Genomic DNA, 24,863 nt, shown 5'->3' with positions numbered 1-24,863 from the left:
GACCCAGAAACTACAACTAATCCAGAATGCGGCAGCTAGACTGGTGACTGGGAGCGGCCGCCAAGACCACATAACACTGGTCTTGAAAGATCTACATTGGCTCCCAGTACGTTTCCGAGCACAATTCAAAGTGTTGGTGCTGACCTTTAAAGCCCTAAATGGCCTTGGTCCAGTATACCTGAAGGAGCATCTCCACCCCCATCATTCTGCCCATTAACTGAGGTCCAGTGCTGAGGGCCTTCTGGCGGTTCCCTCACTGCGAGAAGCCAAGTTACAGGGAACCAGGCAGAGGGCCTTCTCGGTAGTGGCACCCGCCCTGTTGAACACCCTCCCACCAGATGTCAAAGATAAGAACAACTACCAGACTTTTAGAAGACATCTGAAGGCAGCCCTGTTTAGGGAAGCTTTTAATGTTTAACAGACCACTGCATTTTAATATTTTGTTGCAAGCCACCCAGAGTGGCTGGGGAAACCCAGCCAGATGGGCAGGGTATAAATAATAAATTACAGTCATACCTCGGGTTAAATATGCTGCAGGTTGAGCGTTTTCAGGTTATGCTCCGAAGCGACCCAGAAGTAACGGAATGCGTTACTTCCGGATTTCGCCGCTTGCGCATGTGCAGACGCTCAAAATGACATCACACGCATGCGTGGAAGCGGTGAATCGTGACCCGTGCACGCACAGACACGCAGACGCGGGTTGCGTTTGCTTCAGGATGCGAACGGGGCTCCGGAACGGATCTCGTTCGCATTCAGAGGTACCGCTGTATTATTATATTAACTAAAGATACCTTCACGGTTCCAGTAAGGCCACTGAGCCATGCTAGAGGGCAAGGGGTCCCTTGTCTGAGACCAGAGCTGCTTGCAGTCCTCTATATTCTGACACACTGTACAGATCTCCATAAGGCAGCCTTTGCCAGCGTGGTGCTGGCTGGGCTTGATGGGAGTTGTAGTCATTTTGGACTACAACTTCCATCAGGTCTAGCCAGCACCAGTCTGGCAAAGGCTGCATTATAGAGATCTGTACAATGTGGAGGATGCCAGATTGGCCAAGGCCGCAATAATGGCATAACATTGTACATAACTGTTTTGTTTTTCAGTTCCGTTCCTAATGCCTAACAGCAATTTCTGCTCACCACACTGACATTTCCAGAAAAGCTTAAAAAAAACAAAACAAAACTTTACAGGCAATTTCCATCCCATAGATGCCCAGCTTCCTCCAGTCCTCCTTCCCCAAAGACTGACTGATGGTGCATAATGAAAGACCCTCTGTACATGCTCAGGGGCACTGTTCCTTAGTAATACTCTGCACATTCTGCGACAGTGCGAACAGGCTCTAGGGCATCACCTGGTAGTTCCTGGTAGGTGGCCTGGGTGAGGCTTTCCTAGTTGTTGATGAAAGGCACCAGTGATGACACTCTGCATGTGCACAGGAGCACTCTCTCCTCCACACGTGTAGAGAGACCGCAACTGCAGGGAAAGTGCCTATGCTCTGAGGAGGACCTGTTTCCTCCCCTCCCCTCCCCCCTTGTTGCGCCATGGGTTTTGCACTCTGCACTTCAGTCCAGGCAGGCAACCAGACTTGGCTCAGGCCCACAAAACAAATCCTTGAACCATAGAACCACCCAGATAAATAGCTGTTATTTCTCTTTCAGCTGAAACACACTCAATGACTTTTACTGCATTTTTTTAACTGCACAAATCCCTTCCTGTCACCCCACCCACACCTTTTTTTTTGGTTTATTTTACACTTCTTTTATACCACAGGTCAAGCAGGGAGTGTGCCAATATTTTACGGGGATAGTAAAGCGTTCGGCGCTGAGGAAACAGAACCATTCTGCAGAAAGGACTTGCTGGTGGCTAAGCAGACATCTCTGCTCTCTCTTTCAGGAACAGACAGCTGGAATAGTTGGAGCTGGTAAGTGAGCAACAGTGGATGGATGGGGAAGGGGGGAGGCAGGAATTCCCTCTCCAAACCTTTTGCCTTGGGAATGGATGGAAATGTTAGAGAGGAGAGGGCTTGTTGGAGAGTATAGGAAGTCTCCCCCCCCCCCATTAATTTACAGTGGTACCTCAGGTTAAGAACTTAATTCGTTCTGGAGGTCTGTTGTTAACCTGAAATTGTTCTTAACCTGAGACACCACTTTAGCTAATGGGGTCTCCCACTGCCGCCGCGCGATTTCTGTTCTCATCTTGAAGCAAAGTTCTTAACCTGAGGTACTATTTCTGGGTTAGTGGAGTCTGTAACCTGAAGCGTCTGTAACCCGAGGTACCACTGTATTATTAGATTTGCATCACACCTTAGTGCACAGTTAAACTGTGGAACTCCCTCCCACAGGAGGCAGGGATGGTCACCAACTTGGATGGCTTTAAAAGAGTTTTGGACAAATTCATGGAGAGGGCTAACAATGGCTAATAGACATGATGGCTATGCTCTGCCTCCATAGTTGGAAACAGCAATGCTTCCAAATGCCAGTTGCTGGGAGCCACAGTGGTAGAGAGCTGCTCTTGTGCTCGGATCCTGCCTGTGGGCATCGCTTTGGGGCATCTGGTCAGCAACCGTGAGTGTAAGGAGGTCCTACACATGAGTAGGAGTCCAGTAGAGACATATGCCCGGCTGGCATGTTCTCTCCCTCCTGGTCGGTTGTTTGAGGGATTCAAAATCTTTCTCCAGCCCAAACATCACAGCAAATAGTACCTAAGTGTGGAATGATGCTCCAAGTGTGTGTATGTAAATACAGTGGTACCTCGGGTTACAGATGCTCCAGGTTACAGACGCTTCAGGTTACAGACTCCGCCATAGCTGTCAACGTTTCCCTTTTTTAAAGGGAAATTCCCTTATTCCGAATAGGATTCCTCACAAGAAAAGGAAAAAGTTGACAGCTATGGACTCTGCTAACCCAGAAATAGTACCTTGGGTTAAGAACTTTGCTTCAGGATGAGAACAGAAATCGCGTAGCGACAGCGCAGCAGCAGCGGGAGGCCCCATTAGTTAAAGTGGTACCTCAGGTTAAGAACAGTTTCAGGTTAAGAACGCTAGTTTAGCCAAATTGCTGCGCTACTGAGTCTGAACGCTGACTGCCTATACTCTGCTGATCCTGAAGTGTGCTGATGCCCCTTAGGTATCATTCACTGTGATGTTTGGGCTGGAGAAAGATTTTGAATCTCCCGAACGACCAACCAGGAGGGAGAGAACATGCCAGTCGGGTATGTTTCTCTGCTGGACTCCTACTCGTGTGTAGGACCTCCTGACAGTGAGATGCTGAACTAGATATGCCTTTCGCTTGATGCATCAGGCTCTTCTTATGTTCTTAGGAATTCACTCCCAGAAGATGTAGCGATGGCCATCGACCTTAAAAGGGGATTGGAGAAATCCATGCAAGATAAGGCAATCAGTGACTGCTATCCATGATGGCAATGTTCTGCCTCCTCTTTTGGAGGCAGCATGTCTCTGAGTACAAGCTGCTGGCAATGGCAAACGTGGAGAGCAAGTGAGACCAGTGGCAGATCTTGCCGTCTCAAATTTCAGTGGTGTCCTGTGTGACACCGAAATTTGGCGCCCTTCCGCCTTCCGCCGTTGTAAATCAGAGCTGCAATGTTGCTGAGGCTCTGTGCCCGGTGCGACGAAACCAGTGGCGCTTCCCTAAGCCTTCCTCCACAGCTTCAATGTGCATGTGTGAATCTGATAGCCTTGGGAAGTGTAGTTCAGTGACAGAGACCCTGCTTTTTATGCAGAAGGTCTCAAGTTCATTCCATGATGGCACCTCCAAGTAGAATTGGGACTGTCCCCGGCCTGAAACCCTGGAGAGCTGCTGTCAGTCAGGGTTGACAATCCTGAGCCAAGTGGAGCAGCGGTCTTGCTCTGTATAAGACAGAAACATGAGGACTGGAATCTTGATTTTCATTTAGGGGAATGGCTGTAGCAGGCAGAGCCTCTGCTTTGTGTGCAGAAGGTGTCAGCTTTAATAGCTGCTAATGGCATCTCCAAAAGGGACGCGGGTGGTGCTGTGGGTTAAACCACAGAGCCTAGGACTTGCCGATCAGAAGGTCAGTGGTTCGAATCCCCGTGACAGGGTGAGCTCCCATTGCTTGGTCCCTGCTCCTGCCCACCTAGCAGTTCAAAAGCACGTCAAAGTGCAAGTAGATCAATAGGTACCGCTTCAGAGGGAAGGTAAACGGTGTTTCCGTGCGCTGCTCTGGTTCACCAGAAGCGGCTTAGTCAAGCTGGCCACATGACCCGGAAGCTGTACGCCGGCTCCCTCAGCCAATAAAGCGAGATGAGCGCCGCAACCCCAGAGTCGTCCATGATTGGACCTAATGGTCAGGGGTCCCTTTACCTTTACCTAATGGCATCTCCAGGTAGGAATGTCCCCTGCCTGAAACCCTGTAGAGTTTCTTCCTATCAATGCAGACAGTTCTGAGCTCAATGGATCAAGGGGCTGACATGATAGAAAGCAACTCCTCTTGCTCATTTCCTGAAACTGTGGCTTGGCTGCTCTGAAGAAACGGAATGCAGGGCCAGATGGACCTTGGCCTTATCAATGGAGGCAATTGTTGTGCCCTATTATTAAGAGGAGGGTGACTAAGTTTCCCTCTCCCTTGCGGAAGGCCAGCTCTCCTGTGTGGTGGGAGCCAGAGAGGGAACAATGGGGATGCAGCCTTGCCAAGTCCTTGCCCCGAGTCCAGAACACAGCGCCCCATGGGAACAGCACATACAGTGGCATTTGGATTTAAGTCTTCATTGTGTCACATACCAGGGTCAACCTCCGTTCAGCTGACCTGGGAGGGCTCACCAGGTGCTGGCTGGTCACCAAAGCCTGGCTCTTGTCTTCCAGATTTGCCCAGGCATGACAGACGTGGAGTTTGGCCGGATGTCCGTCAAGGAGCTGGATTTAGAGGGCAAAAGCAGCCCCCCGCAGCCTCACTGGTTTGAGCAGTACGTCCAGCCTTGCATCGGAGAGCTGGTGGGGTCGGCCTTCTTCATCTTCATTGGCTGTGCATCGGTCATCGAGAACACAGATGGCACCGGGAGGCTGCAGCCGGCCTTGGCGCACGGACTGGCCTTGGGGCTCACCATTGCGGTTTTGGGGAACATCAGGTGAAGGAAAGAGGGAAGGTGGACTTGCAGCAGGGGGAGCGGGGCAGGAACAGGACTCTTGGGTTCTATCAGTTCCCAGGGAAGGTGGCTGTTCCTGCAAAGGCTTCTGGGAGTTTTTGCAAGGCTTAGGCATCTCCAGCCAGACCTTTTTTGGGGTGGGGTGGTGAGAGAAAGGAGGGATGGAGAGATGTGTCAATTTCTGTTTATCCTTTTTCCAATCTTAACATTTCCTTATCAGTTTGCAATTTAAAAAGGAAACCTCATGACAATTCATCAGCATTTTAGGGCAAATCTATCCGAATATGCACATATTTGCCTGCAATTTTGGCTAATGGAAAAGTGATTTCCTGTCATATAATGCATTTTTCATGTCACTTTCAGTCGTGCATTTCTGAACACACACTGTTAGGCTGGAGAAATGCATTGCAAAATCCAGAGAAGGGTAAAATTTTTGAAGGATCGCTGTGCTTCTGTTCATATAATGTTTCACAAAGTGAGAATTAGGTGGCTTCACCCTTAAATGTGAGCTCAGCTGAATGTCTGGCCCCTGTGGGAACCTGAGCCTGCCAGTGAGAGGACGGTTCTGTTCTTACTTCTATGTCCTGAGATGGCAGCAGGGATGGCGTTCCTTCTTCCCCTAGCCCCCTTCCAGGCGAAGCTTAACTGAAAGGAGCCAAGACAGATCTCTCAGGGGGTTGCAGACCATGATGTGGGAAGCCATCCTTCAGCAACCAGCTTCTGGCTGTGGGATGGAAGGAAAGCGGGGGCAGACGTCCAATCGGGATCTACTGGCATATCTCTGGGTGATTCTCAGCAGATCCATCTTGAACACAGGAACATAGAAAGCCATCACTGAACAGCAGCAGCAACAAAATAAATTTCTCCCTACCTGAATGAGGCAGCTAAAATGAAGAAAGGGAGAGGGAGAGCGGACTTTTGTGTGAAAGCTCTGTGAACTCAATACAGTTCCGACACTGAAAGGATATCCTTAGGGTCCAGAATGTGCTCAGAGACATCCTTTTTTTAAAAGAAGAAGATGCTCAACCCTGCCTCCAAGGTCTTAAGCAGAAAGGAGAGGAAGTGTTGCCTATCAGGCAACCTTGAGATAGTTGGGTACCAATGAATCCCAATAGGAGGCCAGGAGCTAATTTGGAAGGGTCTGTGGTCACCTCTGAATCTGACTGAGGTGAGGCTGCATTCTGGAATGGGGACAGTCATATTCCAAATGTCTCCAATTCGAACTCCAGCTCCCCAGCTGGACTGGCAGTAGGGTGACTGGTCCAAAAAGGGTTAATCTTTTTGCCTCTTGACACAAGGGACATTTGCCCTTAAAACTTTGCTCTCCTTGATTAATGGAGTAAACAAGTCCCTTTCAATCAGGACGTAGGGCTGCCATATGTCCGGATTTTCTTGGACATGACCAGGATTTCAAAGGCAGAATTGACATCTGGGGGGAATTTTTTGAAAGGTGGCATTTTGTCCTGGTTCCTAGGCAAGTCAATAAAAATAAATAAATCACTTTTTTGGCATTTTTTTGGGGGGGAAACCCGCTCAATAACTTTGGGGTTTGTCTTAAAAAAAGCTCAATCATTTTCAGGTCCCCACCCCAAAAAGCTTTTACTTTTTGAAATATGGCAATCCTAAACCCTAGTCAACTGTAGTTTACGATCTGTTTCTCCCTCCCTCTTCAGCTGCTTGTCGGTAACATCAGTGCAGAAGGGACTTAGTGCAGAAGTGATTCTTGGGCCTCACAACAGGGGAGGTGAAAGCTCAGGTTATAAACTGTTTATGTCCTCTCAGAAGTAACTGCTGGTAATGATAACGTTATGTGCAGAGTGCACTGTGATCTTGGAGCAGCAAAGGTTGTGTGTGTCCATTGGGCCCTTCTCAGCACACATTCTAGCCTGTGAATGTCCTTCTTAAACTGTGGTGCCCAGAGCTAGATGCAGGACTTCAAATGGGGTCTGACCAAGTCAGAATAGAGTGGTACTATTACTTCCCTCGATCTGGACACCAAATATATTTGGATGCAGCATGAGATATTTTTGCTGCAGCAACAGACTGGTAAGCTTGTTGTCTACTAAGATCCCTAGGTCTTTCCCCCCCTCCTATATTTGTGCATCTGTCTTTGCAGTAGGATAGAGTACACCAGGGGTCAGCAAACTTTTTCAGCAGGGGGTCGGTCCACTGTCCCTCAGACCTTGTGGGGGGCTGGACTATATTTTGAAAAAAGAAAATGAACAAATTCCTATGCCCCACAAATAACCCAGAGATGCATTTTAAATAAAAGGACACATTCTACTCCTGTAAAAACACGCTGATTCCTGGACTGTCCGCGGGCCAGATTGAGAAGGCGATTGGGCCGGATCCGGTCCCCGGGCCCTAATTTGCCTACCCATGGAGTACACTATTCTTTCCTAGGAGGCCTCTAACAATTTTCTCTCTCTTCTCCCCCCCCCCACAGCGGTGGCCATTATAACCCTGCGGTCTCCCTCGGGGCCTGGCTCGTGGGTGGGCTGAACATGGTGATGGTCATTCCTTACTGGATCTCCCAGTTGTGTGGTGGGCTCATCGGAGCCGGGCTGGCCAAGGTATGATCGGTGATGGGGCTGGATAGGGGAGGGGGAAGGACAGCATCTGTCAATGGGCATGTGTGAAGGTTTGCTTCTTGGGATGGCATGGCATTGCCATAATCAGAGGCAGCAGCAGATGGCAGGTCTCTGTCATTCTCCCAAGCATGCCCCTCTGAAAAATGCCCAAAGAACGTCAATTATGATATCTGTTAATGCAGCAGGAGCTGGGGCGGTGTGTGCTTAGGACTCACAGCTAAGGATGGAAGGACCCTTCAGTTTTGGTTCTCCCACTTTCTCATTTTCCCAGTTTGAAGTTCTGTTTTCCAGATTTCTGCAGCAATTTGTGAATTTCTTTTTTTTAAAGAAAAATTGTCATGAAAATGCATCAGCAATTGCTTGCAAATTTATCCTAATAAACACATTTTCAATGCAGTTTTGACACACATTTTTGCAAGTAGTATAATGCATGTTATTTTCACCAGTGTCTTAGCTTCTATGCATACTTTCCCTTAATGTGTGCAGTTTTGTAGGGTTGCCATATCTTGAAGAGCAAAAAAGAGGACAGCCTGAGCTGGGGAATGAGGCACATGGGTGCAGGTGCACGGGGCCGCTGCTGTGCCTACATGCCTGTTTCCCCAGCTCAGGCTGGCAGCAGCCGTGGCATGCAGAGCAGTCCAAGTCCAAGCCACCCGCGCCTGAGCCCAAGTTGCCTATGCCTGCACCTGTGCCCACACCCTCCCCAAGCCCATGCCGCCTGAGCCCCACCAAAACAATACAAAAATTTTAAAAAGCAAAACCCCAAATCCCGGACATTTACTTTCATATGTGAAAATTCCCCTCCCCAAGATGGTCATATTGGCCCCCCAAAAGAGGGCATGTCCGGGATTTCCCAGACGTAAGTTTTGCAAACATCAGCTGTATGGAGAACTGCATCGCAGTATTTGGATCAGTGCAGATTTGGAAATATGGTTCTGTATTTCATTTCTCGTGTTGTTTGCCCCACTGTCAAAGGACTTCCAGTGGCAACGGTATGAAAAACAACCAACTGGTCTTAGAGACAGAGTCAATGCCATACATGATGGGACTAAAATGTGTGTGTGTGGGGACCCAATATGTCCACATCTACTTTTGTATCCCTTGTGCATCTGAAATTAAATTTGGAAACCTCTAAATCTGTTGCAGGTGATGACCGTCTGGGAAAGGTACGACAATGCCACAGGAGCGGCGTTCACCTCCATCACCTCGGATGACCAAATCCCTGCAGCTCTGGTGGGTGAGATTGTGATGACCATGTTCCTGGTCATGACGGTCTGCATGGGGGCCATCAACGAGAAGACCAAGACCCCCCTGGCTCCCTTCTGTATCGGCTTCACCGTGACGGCGGACATCCTCGCTGGGTGAGTTTAGCCGGCATTCTTGCAAAGGGAGCTGATGTAATTCATCCCTTCCAGACTAATACATGGACTGGAACGTAATTATCCTTTGGATTTCACAATACACTGAATTTTGAGGTGCAATTCTCCTCTCAAAAGAACATACCAAAATACATTTGTTTTTATAAAAAAGCATCAGATTGATTCATCGCTGAAAAATTGGCTTGAGAATGAGCTATAAGGTGTGTTTGGATAGATTCAGCACATGGTTTCCTCAACTTGCATTTCAATGCTCCCATTCCTTGCAAAGACACTTAGGGTTGGATCTGTTCCTGGTTGATAATGCGGAAAGCTATCAGCAAGGGCTGTGTTTTCCCTCCACTGTCAGAGGCAGGATTCTGCTCAGTCCTAGCTGCTGGGACTTGCACTCTGGCCTTGCTTATGGGCTTCCCATTGGGGCATCTGCTTGGCCACTGTAAGAATGGGGTGCTGGACTAGATGCCTCCCCTGGTTTGATCCAGCAGCCAGGCTCTTCTTATGGAACCTCCAGGTCCAGAGGCAGTCTACCTTGATTCTGAGGTTCTTAGGAGTATTTGGCCATTGTGAAAGCAGGAGGCTGGACTAAACGGGACTGTTTTGGCCTGATCCAGCAGGGCTCCTTACGCACTTTTGTGCTCTCAAGCAGCCTCAGTGCTGACACCACACGCTCAGGGCCAGTGTCCTTCATGCGAATCCTGACAGCCAGCAGCAGATTGCCTGTTGGGTCTCCTTGAATTGCTTGCATCCGCTAACCAGAACGGACAGTTATCAAGGCAAAAAAGGGTTTTCAGCCACCAGCCCTGCTCCCCATCTTTAGTGAGAGATGAGGCTTTTGCTTAAACACTGAGAAGGGCTTCAGACACCAGGATTGATCTGTCGCTGACAGATGGGTGTAGGGATAAAATCCTGCAGCTTCCCCGTCACATATGGTTGTCGGCAAATGGTAAAGAGCTCTCGCACCCGGCCCTGAAATGTGCCCCCCTCTTGGGAAACAGCAGCTCTGCTTTCACGGAGGCTTGGGGATATATTATGGGATGTTTGCTCAGCATTGACCTTTGATACACGGCTGCTCCTTTTCTTTTCCCGCCATGCAGGGGAGGTGTTTCAGGAGGCTGCATGAACCCAGCCAGAGCGTTTGGCCCTGCACTGGTCGCCAACTACTGGGACTACCACTGGGTGTACTGGGTCGGCCCTATGGTGGCCGGACTCCTTGTTGGTGCATTGATAAGGTAGGTAGATGGGGTGTGTGTGTTCCATTTCCCAAAGTGAGGGGGGGAGGTGGTAATGTGAGTGGATGGAAAGCTCTTGTTGTGTTGAGATAGGAGTGCAGGTCTTTAAAGATGATGATGATGATGATGATAATAATTGCATTTATACCCCACCTCCCCCCCCCCAAGGAGCTCATGGTTCTCCCCCTCCTCATTTAATCCCCACAACAAGCCTGTGAAGTAGGCTAGGCTGAGGGGCGGTGACTGGCCCAAGGTCACACCCAGTGAGTTCCATGCTAGAGTGGGGATTTGAACCCTGGGTTGGATCTACACACAGGAAAAAAATGCTATAAATAAGTCAGAAATTAAATTGTTGTAACAAAAAAAAAAATTCTATGTAAAAATCGCATAGAAAAAATTTGTTTGGTCTCTGGTGCCATCTGGTGTTGCATGTTTGTAATGCATTCAAAGCATTTTTTGACTAATGTAGCTGAGTCCCTGGTCTCCCACCCTGTTCTGATTATGCCATACTGGCTCTCTCTCACAGAGCTTGGGGCCTCTGAATCAATGTCACCAGCTACTCATTGGGGGCCACGTCATGCTCCCAACTTCACTAGAGATTGTGCCACCCATGATTACACTGACCTGCTGAGTTCCATTCTACAGTCACAGTGCAGCCCGGCCATCCCCAACCTGGTGCCTTTCAGATGTATTTAATTTAATTTATAAACATACTTATGAAATGCTCTGACTTTTGTTAAAACAAAAACAAAAAACAGAGCAGTTTGCCGTTTTACAATTCTACATAAAACCAGACAATAAATATAATATTAAAAAGTTAAAATGGGAAAATTAGCTCGCTGTTATGGAAAGATGTATTCTTAGTTGCCTGCTGATGTCTGATAGAATAGAAAAGTTTTCAGTAGGCATTTAGAAGTTGAAACTGTTGCTGAACTGCAACTCCCATCAGGCCCCTGAATCAAAGCCAAAGCAATGCTTCTGAATGTCAATTGCTGGAAACCACATGAGGGGAGGGTGCTCTGTGTTCAAATCCTACTTGCTGGTTTCCCCCAGGTATCTGGTTGGCCACTGTGACAACGAGAGGCTGGACTAGATGGGCCCCCTTTGGAGGGGGAAACTGCCTGGCTTCTTCAGCAGTCTGCCTCATCTCTATCTCTTGAGGCCTCCACTCCTGCTTCTCATTTTGGACTGCTCTCTGCCACAGACTCTTCCCGCTCACTAAACCATTACCTCTTCTGTTTCCGACATCTCCTCCTCTCAGTCTGCTACCTCTTCTCCCTTTGTCCACTCATCGTCATCCCACCACCAACCCCCTGGTTCTGAGCCTTCCTCCCCTGGGGGTTCCCCAACCAGTCTCTCCCACCGCTCCTCTACATCCAGCCAGCCCACGACATTGGGCCACTGACCTGACCCAGAAGCCTGTTCTTAGATTCTTATGTTTAGAGTCACCCATCCTCCCCAGCTGCTATAAATGGAGCCTAGGAATGCCCTCCCCCCAAAGTACTGATTCTAACTGGTTCATCCTTTTGTTCCTTCAGGACTCTGATTGGGGACAAGAAAACCCGCATCTTCCTGAAATGAGCATCCTCTGAGCAGGCTCCAGCGCTGGGCAGCACAACATCAACAGACCGCTGCTCCAGAGCTCTCCAACAACCCTCTACTTCTCAACCTCTGCTTCCCCGTTTCCTTCGTGGCCAAAGTCTTGGGCGGCCCCCACCTGGAGGAGACAGGCAGGCTCCTGGACTGTTCTGTTGAGTGCTGCTCTCTACTATTTAAAGCAAGGGGGCTCCTTCTCCCCATGCATTGCTGCTAGGGAAACCCAAGCAGAGAGAGTTGCTGCTGTTGGGCTCAGGGTCTGCATCGGCCGGCCACAGTGAGACCAGGATGCTAGGCTGGGTGGCCCCTTTCAGCCTGACCCAGGAGCTGGGCACTTCTTACGGTCATATGTTCTCAACGCTGTTAGGATATTGGACACAGACACCATCAGCGCCCTCATTGATCCAGAGGGTGCCTCTCCCCTGGGCAAGTTCCACTGGAATACCCTGGAGCTCTTGGGCAGCACCTGGGCATCTGCTAGCCCAGCTCACCCTCATTCCACTGGGGCTTGCACAAGACCTCGTGTAAATTGATCGGTGTGAATTTTAGTATGGATTTCCCCCACTGTACACATTTTCGGGAAGCAATTTCCCCATATATAATATTTTTTGTGTGTGTTTTGTTTTCACTGTAATATAGCATATGCATTATTGTATACACTACAGAACAGCACTGCAAAATTCAGAGAGGTGCAAATTTCAAGGGATAATTGAATCTGTACATTTTGGTGTCTCTCAATTTCTCCAGTCTTAGATTCAGATCTTTGCATTTCCAAATCATTCTGCATTTTTTAAAAAAAAGTCCTCATGAAAATTCACCAGCGTTTTAGTGTGAATTTCTCCTAACGAGCATGTTTTGTATGCAGCTTTGCTTAATGTACACATTTTTGCAGAGCGATTTCCCCCAATACAGTGCATTTTTTGTATGTTGTTTTCCCTATTATATGCATCCCTATGCACACTTTACTCAAGCATATTGCTTTATTGATGATTTGCTAACCATTTCATATGATTTGTGTTGTATTTGTGATGTTCCAGTATGTTTTGTTATTGTTATAGTTGTTACTGTTTTTAAGCTGCTTTGAGATTCATTTGAATGAAATACAACAAATCAGTTCGAATCAAGTGTATGCCTTTTTTGTACACATGACTTGGCTGGAGAGCTGGCTTGCAAAATTTGGAGAAGTGCAAATTTCAAAGGATGGCTGCGTTTCTGTTCACAACTTGTTTTGCAAAGTACGAATCAGGTGAGTCTGCTTTATAAATGGAAGCTGAGTCAAAGTTCTCTTCTGTCCTTACACAAGAGAACTACAGGTGCATCAGGGTGCCCTGATGGTCAGGAAGTTGAGAGAGAGGGAGAAATCTCTTCAGGGAAGTTTTTAATATTTAATGCTGTACTGTTTTTAAAACTTGATTGGGAGCTGCCCAGAGTGGCTGGGGAAACTCAGCCAGATGCGCGAGGTATAAATTATTATTATTATTATTATTATTATTATTATTATTATTATTATTAGCTTTCCTCCTCCAGGGACTCAGGCTCTCCACTTCCTTGGAGGGCAGATCACATTTGTGGAGGACACAACAGGGAACAATTTCCCCAGAGACCCGTCTCTTTCTCTCTCTGTCCTTCCCCAAAGCACTTCAACCCTCCCTCCACGCTGGTTGCCAAGAGCTGCTCAGAGACAGCAGCTGTAAGCCTAATAAGGTGAATCAAAGCAGAGCCCAAGGCGTGCAGATTATAAATCATCCTCAGTGACAGTGCTAATTGATTTCCGAAATCCAGGGCTGGGGGGGGGGGGGGAGAGACCATTGCAAATCAGGCACCACTATGGAATCGATGAAGAAATCTGGATTTGCAACAGCCTGATAGAGGGGAGCAGCAGCCCCACCACTCCAGTCCTCCTCGTGGGTCATTCTGCAACCTGGCTTTCTGTGGGTTGTTGTTTCCAGTGTTGCACACTTGCCTCATAGATGGGGGTGGAGAAATACTCCCCTCCCCTGGCAAAAATGAGCCAGTCCTCAGAACCATTTAGGTGCAATGCAAGAAGAAGAAGAAGAAGAAGAAGAAGAAGAAGAAGAGGAGTTTGGATTTGATATCCTGCTTTATCACTACCCGAAGGAGTCTCAAAGCAGCTAACATTCTCCTTTCCCTTCCTCCCCCACAATAAACACTCTGTGAGGTGAGTGGGGCTGAGAGACTTCAAAGAAGTGTGACTGGCCCAAGGTCACCCAGCAGCTGCATGTGGAGGAGCGGAGACGCGAACCCGGTTCACCAGATTACGAGACTACCGCTCTTAACCACTACACCACACTGGTGAATCCTTCAACAGGCCAGGAGAAGATCTTGGGGTTTGTGTTGCCCTGAAATTGTGCCACTTTCTGAGTGGCAAGCTCTGAGACCTCGTTCCAGTTGTCTGGTGGCTGACGATGGTTGCTCCCAGATTACGCCTCTAAAATTCTTGTATGCCCTACACAACTGCCTGAGAGGCACCAGTCTGACAGTTCCAGCTTCTCCGAGTAATGAGATGGAGGTTGCAGAAAGGTTTCAGCAGCTGAATGGCCAACCGGCTGTTTAAAGGCATGAGAGGCTCTAGCTGCAGTGGTGGGCACATAGAAAACCCTAGGCTGCTTACCAAAGAGGAGAGTGCACTTCTGATATGGGCAGAGGCTCTTTGAGATGGTCATCATTTTCCATCTTTCAAGGCAGAGCTGTTGTATTCAAAACAGATGCCCTGGCTCTACCCTTGCTGAATTTTTTTTATATACAGGAAACTTGCATCTTATGCTTATTTTACTTACACAATCATAGCTTTGTGTGGGTGGGGGAAAAATAAATCGATAAATGAAGGAGGAAACCCCCTCCCCATTTACCTGTACTTGTAAACCACTTAGAAGCCTGAATAAATAAATAAATGCAGTCCAGAAATGCACATCCTGTTCATGTCTTCCAAACAAATGCAGAGTGAGTTCACCTAAGCAGCTGAGTTTCTTTGAATAAGCAAAAGGCGGAAAGTGAGGGGTGTGTGTGCAGCTTTTAGACTGCCTGGGCTGGAATTACCCAGATTTCATTCACACAGAAAGTGTTTTTGGGGGGGATGTTCTGATCAAATGGAAGGTGCCCGGGACCAAGACATTTCTTTCATTAAAAAGAAAGTCTGCATGAAAATCTGCCTGCATTTACCTGCCCATTTCTTCCATTTGCCTAGCCTAAGCATTTTTTCCAAACAATTTCCCCAAATGCAATGTAGTTTTACACACTGTTTTCACAAGCTTATGCATTTCTGTGCGCGAGTTTTGTTTGGAGAACCGTTTCACAAAGTTCAAAGTGCTAATCTCAAAGCACGGCTCTGTCTCCGTTTGCTTACGGGTGAATTACGAAGGTTCGCCTTAAAATGCAGTGAGCACATTTCTCTCCCTACCCAGAACCTTAACGCTACCAAGGGGGCGGGGCACACCTAAGACCCCCCCTATAATCACCTAGAGGGAGAGAGCTAATGAGTTGTCTCATGAGGAGATGACTTTTCATCTAGACTAGCTAATAGATAGGTTTGTTTCCTTAATGGTCTTTGACAGCCTTGGACTGCTGCTGGCAATTGGCTATGGAAAATATCCTGCCTGATTGGGGCAGAAGCAGCCTGGCAGCTGGGATGAAGCCAGAAAGAGCATCTGGTTGGAAAGAAGGGGCCCGGGATCGGTGAGGGAATCTAGAGAAAGGCTTTCTGGAGGGTTTTGTTATTTTAAATAAATAAAAAATGAGTTACGTGTGACAGCAAACACTGCGTGTCCATGGGTCTCACTTTCCATGTCTCTGTGTGTCTCAGCTCCTCCCCCCGGCTCAATTTGGATTATGGCAATTAAATGCATTAGCCCACAGATCATAGCAAGAGGTCTTCTCTCTGCCTCGCTTCTTGGGGAAACAGACCCCAGAAAAGCCTGCTGCTCCTGGGGTTGTTTATTGCTTGAGACAGGGCCAGCCCACCCATCAGGCAAGGTGAGGTGAATGCCTCAGGTGGCAGGATTCATAGGGGCAGCAGATCCCAATGTAGATCTATGCGAGGGGGAAATGAGATCTGTGTGACCCATGTGTGGGTAATTAACAAAAGAATCAGCCCGATACCTGGATTCAAAAACACGGGCCTCTGCTCACATTCCAGTGGGAGAGAGATCCCAGCAAAGTTTAAAACAGTCACAGAGTTTAAGCAGCAATATAGCATGGGAATATAAGTTGTTAGACCCCTTTTTATATCCAATTTAGTTTGCCTACAGTGCTTGCCCCTCACTCTGCCCCTTTGGGGAAACAGCCCCATCATGTTTTTGACCGTGAGACCAGGTGTCCAGGGCTCTTTCAACACTACCCATGGCTGAAGCAAGATTCGAACTCAGGCCAGCACAGGATAGCCTGCCTTTGCCACACTCAAGGTCCAGCTGGCTTCCAACATATGTGCAAGAACCAGTCCACACACAGAGAAGAGGTCCTGCCATTAGGTGGATGGGGCAGCTTGTCTCAGGCAGCAGGGCTATGTTATCTCATTCAAGGCAGAAAACTGGTCAGCTCTCTGTTTCCTGAGATACGAGTTCATGTGGATTTCCTGCTCCAGGCAGAGAGATAAAACTCTCTCTCTCTCCCCTCTCTCCCCCCTTTCCTCCCTCCCTCTTTCCCCATAGGGCTCCCCCCATCCTGACCCCATGCCCCTCTGTTCCACAGCTGAGGAGAGCAGTGAGGCCACCAGCTCAAACATCTGCACAGCTAACGCTGTGAGGGCAGGAGGTTCTCCTAGATGTTTTTGCCGCAACCTCTCCAAACGGGCATTGCAGCAGTCTGCATGCTTTTGTGTGTGCACAAAAATGCTTCCTCATCCAGTTGACCAAATACATTAATGTGGCCTTTCTCCTCCTCCTCCTCCCACCCCTCACTCGTCAGGTTGAGGGGGATCCCGGAGGGAGCGTGGCTAGAATCCGAGTCTTTTTGGCACGGTATTTTTAAAAGCATCACCATGGCAACGCATCCAGCTCGCTCGCTCGCATCTTCCCACAGTGTGTCCTTGGTGCTGGAAAGGGTTGCCCCCATCTCCCTCGCAAAGGAATAGTTCTTGATTTCTTGACAGGTAGCCCCAGACTAGGATTGCAAAGAAATGAGAGGGGAGATGAAGGACCCTCTTCACCTTGTCCCTAGGCAGAGTTCACCCTTTCAATGCTCTCAAAGCAAACAAGATTGCCCCCAGAATGACAGACCTTCAAGACCCCTGAAGGTCAGCGCTGGACAGACTCTAGGCTTCTTGGGTCTCCAGTGGTACCTCGTATTACAGACGCTTCAGGTTACAGACGCTTCAGGTTACAGACTCCGCTAACCCAGAAATAGTACCTCAGGTTAAGAACTTTGCTTCAGGATGAGAACAAAAATTGCACGGTGGCAGCGGGAGGCCCCATTAGCTAAAGTGGTACCTCAGGTTAAGAACAGTTTCAGGTTAAGAACGGACCTCCAGAACGATTTAAGTTCTTAACCCAAGGTACCACTGTACTTTGTCTTTTAAACTAGAACCTCAAGACCCACCAATCAGATGTGAAAGTTATCATGAAAGAGCAGGGTGCCTCTGAGCACAGGGAATTGTTTTCAGGGCCAGCTGAGCGTTCGCTGCCTTCACACAGAAGTCCGCTCTTGGAAACCTGGCTGCATTTCAGCAGTGTGGTGTAGTGGTTAAAGTGTCAGCCTAGAACCTGGGGAGAAGGGTCCCAATCCCCCCACTTGGCCAATGTCGGGGGCAGCCACTCTCTCTCTTTCAGTCTGTGTCAGGGACTGGACTGAGGGGGGCGAGACTGAGGAGGAATTTTGGAGACCGCCCCCCTCCTCCTGAAGCTTCCAGAGAAGAGTAAGGCAGTATTGAATTACAGCAGTGGTTTGAGGATGGTCACAGCTTAGAGACAGGCGAACAGAAGAGTTGGGAGGTGTTGGGAGAAGAGAAGGGGAGACAGAAACAGAGCAACCAGCTGACACGTTATTACTGGAGAGTATTTCTGACCCCCCCTTCCCCCAGAACCCGACGTGCATGGAAAGTGGAAGAGCAAAGAACTGTGGAGCTCAGTTGGAGCAACGCCATTAACCTACAGAGGCCTCTCACTGTGAATATTGAATAAAGACTCGGTAAGAGCTTCCTGTCTACTTCCTTGGCTGTCTGTCGTGAGAGGGGGGAGGACCGGAATTCACTGAAACCTGACAGGGCTGACCTACTCCACAGGGCTGTTGTGTGGCTAAAATGAAGGCTTCGGGGAGAGCTATGTTATGCCACCCTGAGTTGCTTGGAGTAAAGGAGGTGGAGTGTCAATGTAATAATGCATTGTTATAACTTGGGGAGGGGCAAGAGTCCTCTAAAATCTCTGGATTCAGTAAAGGGTTAGAATTTAAGCAAATCCCTAAATTCCTGGGTCTACCTGGGGCTGGTGTTGAAACCAGTTTTCCCATGCCTGGCCAGAAGAACCATCAAGAAGGAACTATCGAGAGGTAATCACTGGAATGGCTGAACCATTAACCTAACAAAAGACAGAGAGAGATGCTACCAGCGAAGCCAAGGTGATGTGCCATCTTGGGATGTGAATGCTCTGCACTCTCTCCATCTAGACTCGTGTTGCATATATGAGGAAAAGGTAAAGCTAAAGGATCCCTGGATGGTTAAGTCCAGTCAAAGGCAACTATGGGGTTGTGGCGCTCATCTCGCTTTCAGACCAAGGGAGCCGGCGTTTGTCCACAGACAGCTTTCCGGGTCATGTGGCCAGCAGGACTAAACCGCTTCTGGTGCAATGGGACACAGTGATGGAAAACAAAATGCATTTACCTTCCCCCCACAGTGATACCTATTTATCTACTTGCACTGGCATGCTTTCGAACTACTGGGTTGGCAGGAGCTGGGACAGAGCAACAGGAGCTCACCCCATCGCAAGGATTTGAACCGTAAATAAACTCTATATCATAAAGACACCACAGCTGCTGCTGTGCCTCATTGTCCGAAAGGAAACACAACCCCTGGCTAAGCAGCTGAAACTCCCTGGATTCTTGCACTGCTAGTGGAGATCAGGGGTGGCATGTAACAGCATAAATCAAGAACAATAATTAAGGTGGGAAAAGTCATTTTGTTGTCAACGTTGCTCTGCTTGAGCTCTTGGGAGTCCGAAAGCCTTTCCAATCCACTGCAGATCACCCAAAGAGCTTCCAGGGGATCCCAAACTACCCCCTGCCTCCCCCCCCCCACATGATAGGTGCTTTAAGTCGTCTTTCATCTAATTCCTCGGGTTATCAGTAGTGAAAGCCAAAGCAGTAACACGTGGGCAGGAAAAAAAGCTGTGAACCCCCCAAGCACAGAATTTCGATTAAAAGAGAACATCCGTTCACTTCAAAGGAAATCAGAGTTCACGGGGTATCTGAACATGAAAAGGAAGACGTATTCCAAACTGGCAAGAAGGTAGAAACACAAGATCCCAGAGGCTGTGCTGTCTCAAGGCACTGGTGGGAGCTCTAGTCTAAAACATCTGGAGGGCACCAGGTTGGGAAAGGCTTGCTCCCAATGGGCCAGTGGGCGGGTGCGCCCGAGGCTGCATCATTGGAGGAGAGACGCACCTTGACATCAGCCAAAGGCACCGAGAGATGTGGCAGGCTGCCTTATCCTCTGCAGCAGCGGAAGGAAGGCAGTGACTCAGAGACAGAGGAGAAAGGTTTGCGCTGCCCACACAGTAGGAAATAAGAATTTCAGAAGAGCTTGCAGGGGGCCCATCTAGTCCAGCATCCTGTCCTCACAGTGGCCAACCAGATGCCCCAATGGGAAGCCCAAAAGCAATAGGTGAGAGCAAACGCCTTCTGCCGCTCTCCTGCATTCTAAGGTAGACTGGCTCTGTCCCAGGAGGTTCACTTTAGGAATCATAAAACACAAAGAAGAGCCCTGAAGCAGCTGGGCCAGGCGAAAGGGGAGGGGGGCATCTAGTTCAGCATCCTGTTCTCACAAGAGACCCCAAATGGAAGAAACCCACAAGCAGGGCCTGAGCACAATCGCCCTCTCCCCTCCTGTGGTTTCAAGCAACTGGTATTCACAAGCACTGCTGCCTTCAACCATGGTTGCAAAGCATACCCATGAAGGCAGTAGACATTGAAAGCTTTATCCAACATGAATAGCCTCCTCTTCCATAGCATAAGTAGAGCTTGGCTGCTGGATCAGCCCAATGGCCCAATGGCAAGGAGGCCAACAGTAGGTGGCGCCAGAGCCAACTCATTCTAGTGTTGTCCCTCTCCCTGCCAAGTTCTGCAAGGAGGAGGAAGAAGTAGACAGGCAGTGCTGCCCCCTGAATAGGCTGTAAGCAAGAAAGCAGGCAGGCAGGGGGCTGGCTGAGGGCAGACTGAGGCTGGTGGGCAGCGGCAGAGCAAGCCGATTGGGTGCCTGGGGTGGTGCGCATGCCCTGCACCCGGGGGGGGGGCAGCCAGCTGTGGTGCAGGGCGAGCAGGGGCAGGACGCTCCGCAGGGCCTCCGAGGAGTCTGCCTGCCTCATCCCACTCAGCTGCCCTACAGCTGAGGGGGAGGTGGTGGGTGGGCCATTTGGGGCAGCGCTGAGACTGTGGGTGCCCAAGCCACCCTGTCACTCCCAGGAGAGACGTGTGGTTCGGGTGCACTGCAGGCCCTGAGTGCCACCTGGAATTTTGTCACACACACCCCAGTGGTGACACCCGGGGAGGACCACCCTCACTGCACCTCCTTCCTCCGCCCCTGCTGGTGGGGCAGTGCCCTGTTTGCCCCATGGATCACCCCCCACCACAGTCTCTCCTAGAATCCATTTCTGCAATAAGCAGATTGAATGTGCTTGTGTTTTATTCATCACACGTCTCCATGTCTTTGCTGTTACCCACTACCCTGATGCTGTAATAGCACTCTGGAGTAGGCTAGGCAGGCATTTAATCTGACACATGAATGGCTGCTGAGAGAGAGAGAGAGAGAGAGAGAGAGAGAGAGAGAGAGAGAGAGAGGCTCTGGAAGTAGGGACTGACAATGTTTCTGATTTGAACATAAAATTGCAAGCTGCCTCCCAGTCCAGGGTGTGTGAACAGAGGTGCCACATTTAAACTGAGGCTGGGATGTCTGCATAGGGTTGCTGTATTTCATAAATTTCTTCCCAGAAACTGCTTCTGACTGCCATATTCTGCCTATTCCGTTTATGTCCGGGAAGTCCCGGGCGAATGGCAACCCAAATTAAGGTCATGCCTGCAATAGGACCCTAGGATCCTACTCAGAGCAGACCTATTAAAATCAAAGGGTAAGGTTTTCTTACCTTCATTCATTTCAGTGGGTCCATTCAACCCAAAGACACCCCTGGGCATGCGCTGAGTGCTGTTCTGTTAGCACCAGGCAATTGCAGACTCTCCCCCCAAACCCCAGTTAGCATGAATGGAGAAGGTCTCCTAACAGGATGGATGGTAAGATCTCCAGTGGGGATGCCGGAACGGCATATCTGCCTTTGTCAACATTGCAAGAAAAAATGGTTTGGCATTTCTAAATCATGAGGTGGTGCTCCAGTAGCATCACTGATGCTCAGTTTCTCAAGATACCCATCCAAGCTGGCTAAAAATATTAAACGATGGGTAGGCAAACTAAGGCCCGGGGGCTGGATACGGCCCAATCGCCTTCTAAATCCGGCCCACAAACGGTCTGGGAATCAGTGTTTTTACATGAGTAGAATGTGTCCTTTTATTTAAAATGCATCTCTGGGTTATTTGTGTGGCATAGGAATTCGTTCACCCCCCAAAAAATATATATAGTCTAGCCCCCCACAAGGTCTAAAGGACAGTGGACTGGCCCCCTGTTGGAAAAGTTTGCTGACCCCTGTATTAAACCAAACCTGCTTCTTTGGTCTAGCACCCTACAGGTCAGTGCTTCTCAGAGTGGGCTGTGGGGTAGCAGAAGGCACTGGAAATGTAAATGACTATGACTTGATAGTTCATTGCCTTATGTCCTCTTTTTCATGGGTAGAGTCGTCATAGCAATCCATAGTTAAGAGTAGAAGCTGATAAACGTGTCCTCTTTTTTGCTCTTCAAAATATGGCAACCCTATCGAACTACCTTGAATTGAACTACATAGTTTTAACTGGAATTTGAATAAGTGTGCAACTGATTGTAACTGTTTTGAATGGGCTTTGTGCTATTCTCTTCCTTGATTGCGCAAACTGCTATTCTGAATATTTGTATAAGATGGGGTAGCGGATAGTGGGAATGAGTTTATGGGACCAGGGGAGAAGTGACCTGAAAAGGTTTGGGAACCACTAAATTCAGTGTTTTGGATTACAACTCCTAGCAGCCTGAGCCAGCACTAAGGTGGATGGGAGTTGTAGTTGAAAACATCTAGAGTGCTCCGGGTTGGGGGAGGCTGAACTAAGCTAGCCCTGACTGTGCCCCTGTCTGTTTTTGCTGCAGCGAGGTGCCTGGTGACGGGGCCTTGTTTTTGTTACGGCTGTTTAGCATTCATCAAATAACAGATTCTCCGCTTGCAAGAGGCACACAGACGGGCGGCTTAATGAGCCAGTAAATGCAGCCTCCTGTTGCGCCAGTTTGAAAACCACCTGCTACCTTGAGCCTCAGGAAAACGCAGCTGCCCTCCAGTGTCTGGGGGCCTGGAGCAGGAAAATCAAAGCCCAGCCCTGTCCACGCTCAGTGCCATTTTCCTTTCTGTGTATGGGGGGTCCTGACCATGGTAAGGGTCCTCTGCCCTAGTGCAGTCATAGGAGCACTCTGCTTGCCTCCATTGTTTTGGGAATTCCTTGCAGGGTGGCTCAAACAAAACTCCCATTCCAAAGATGGGGAGCTGAGATTTCTGTGCTCCACAAACTTGCCCAAGGCCACCCTCCGCGGACAGGTGAGAGGTGTGGCTTGCACCCTCAACTCCCAGGTCCATCACTTTAGCTGCTACATCACATGGCCATCTGCACAGGACCACAGCAGGATGTCTCAGACTCCATCTTTCTGCTGCTGGCCCTATTTCAATTGCATTCCCAGATGCGCATTCAGACCCCATGGAAAAGGAGTCCAAGGTCTCTGGGGCCCTGCTTTGATCAGAAAGTGCTTCAGCCTTGAAGCAAATTACTTTTCCTCTGAGATTGTGGGGGTTGCAGAGCTAGTCCCAGGTATGGAGGGAGGGAGAGTGAGAGAGATGGAACAGGAAGGTGCAGGAGGAGAATAGCCATTCTGCTATTTATTCTTCTGTTTTTCTCCAGCCTGGCAGCAGGGAAAATATCCTGTCCTTGTGATCTATTGCCTGCCAATGGCCCTAATTGATGAATGGGTGGGCCTCTCCTTTCACCTGGCTGTTTGCAAAGTGCAGCAGGAGGAGAAGGTCCAGCTCAGGGCTGAGTTACGGCCTGGCGCTTACAGCTGGTTAGGAGAGCCCATTAAACTCAGAGCCGGCGGTGTAATGGACAAGAGGCTCTCACACCTGTTCCAACAGCAAAATGCACAAGAGAACTCACTTGTGTCACCTTGCTGGACTTTTATGGGGGGGGGCATTTTTATGTTCCATCCCTGTGTGGATCTGCAGGTCCTTGTGGGTGCCTGTGTATAGGAACGTACATACCTATTTATTACATTTATATGCCCCTTGATGCCAAAATAGGCTTCTAAGCAGTTCACAAGTACAAAAAAACCAATTACACAAACATTAACACATCAGCATGCATAATTAAAACACACAATAAAGGAATCTATTTTTCTTTTACCACTCTCAGGATGAGAAACAGAGAGTGGAGATTACACCCTACCTTTTCCCCGTTCTGTATTTTTAAGAGTATAGTTGTACCTTGGAAGTCGAATGGAATCGGTTCTGGAAGTTTGACTTCCAAAGCACTGCTTCTGATTGGTCCTGCAGCCAAGCGGAAGCTGCACTGGATGTTCGGCTTCCAAAAATCATTCAAAAACCGGAACAATCCCTTCCGTATTTCGATCGTTTGCCTCTCTTTGCTCCATGCTGTTTGAGTATGAGTTCATCCTTCACCAATGTGGTGCCATCCAGATGTTTTGGACTACCATTCCTATCAACCCTGACATCATGCAGTTGTGCAGGCTAGGGTAGGCAGAAGCTGTAGTCCACAACATCTGGATGCACCAGGATGGTGAAGGCTGGTGTGGATACTGCTGGCAGGCAAGTCTATTCTTAATGAATCCCCCTGCAGCTGGATCAGGCCAAAGGCCGATCTGCTCCAGCATTCTGTTCTCACAGTGGCCAACCTGATGACACTGGGAAGCCTGTGAGCAGGACCTCAGTAATCACAGCATCCTTTTCTAAGTGCTCATGGACTGCATGGCCATCTGTCACAGATGCTTTAATTGAGATCCCTGTGTTGCAGGGGGCTGGACTAGATGAGTCTCAGGGTCCCTTCCAACCCAACAACTCTAAGATTCTCTGTCCTGCAACAGCCATCTCCCTACCCCTGCCTCTCAGCAACTGGTGTTCAGAGGAACAGCCCCTCTGATACTGGAAGTGGTACACAACCACCACGTCTGGTAGCACATTGATAGCATTGTCCTCCATTAATTCCTTCAGAAACCTTAAAAAGCTGTCCAAGTTGATGGCCATCCCTATCTCTTGCAGGTGCAAATTATATGCTTTGTAGGGCTGGGCGATATATCAATATATCATCCAAAAGCCGGTTTGAAGTCCATATCATAATATCGGTTTCATAATTTTTGACCTGGCAACATATCACAAACCGTGATGTATGTGTGTGTTATGCAAAAACCATGATGCAGGGAAAACTGTGAAGTCAGCCAATGCCTCTACATAGCTCCAGCCTTATTTCAGACATCGTGATATATCGGTATATTGCGATGCTTAGCTGGCGATATATCACAATGCAGAAAACCAGATATTGCCCTGTCCTAGTGCTGTGTGAAGGACTTCCCTTTGTCCTGAATCATCCAATATTCAGCTTCCTTGGATGA

The 24,863-nt window shown here is 48.8% G+C and overlaps 1 protein-coding gene across 1 annotated transcript; it reads left to right on the top strand.

Moving 5' to 3' along the window:
• Positions 1-1,619: 1,619 nt before the first annotated feature.
• Positions 1,620-13,028, top strand: AQP8 (aquaporin 8). Its single transcript, XM_083584688.1, has 6 exons — positions 1,620-1,918; positions 4,836-5,098; positions 7,563-7,689; positions 8,854-9,068; positions 10,178-10,312; positions 11,851-13,028. The coding sequence occupies exons 2-6, from the start codon at positions 4,848-4,850 to the stop codon at positions 11,891-11,893; spliced, it is 771 nt and encodes a 256-aa protein (XP_083440814.1). The 5' UTR covers positions 1,620-1,918; positions 4,836-4,847; the 3' UTR covers positions 11,894-13,028.
• Positions 13,029-24,863: the final 11,835 nt, after the last annotated feature.

This window comes from Podarcis filfolensis (genome assembly GCF_964270895.1).
Source record: "Podarcis filfolensis genome assembly, chromosome: 14".
NCBI classification, from domain to species: Eukaryota; Metazoa; Chordata; class Lepidosauria; order Squamata; family Lacertidae; genus Podarcis; species Podarcis filfolensis.
The sequence above is the reverse complement of the archived record's forward strand: the minus strand, read 5'-3'. Positions and strand labels throughout refer to the sequence as shown.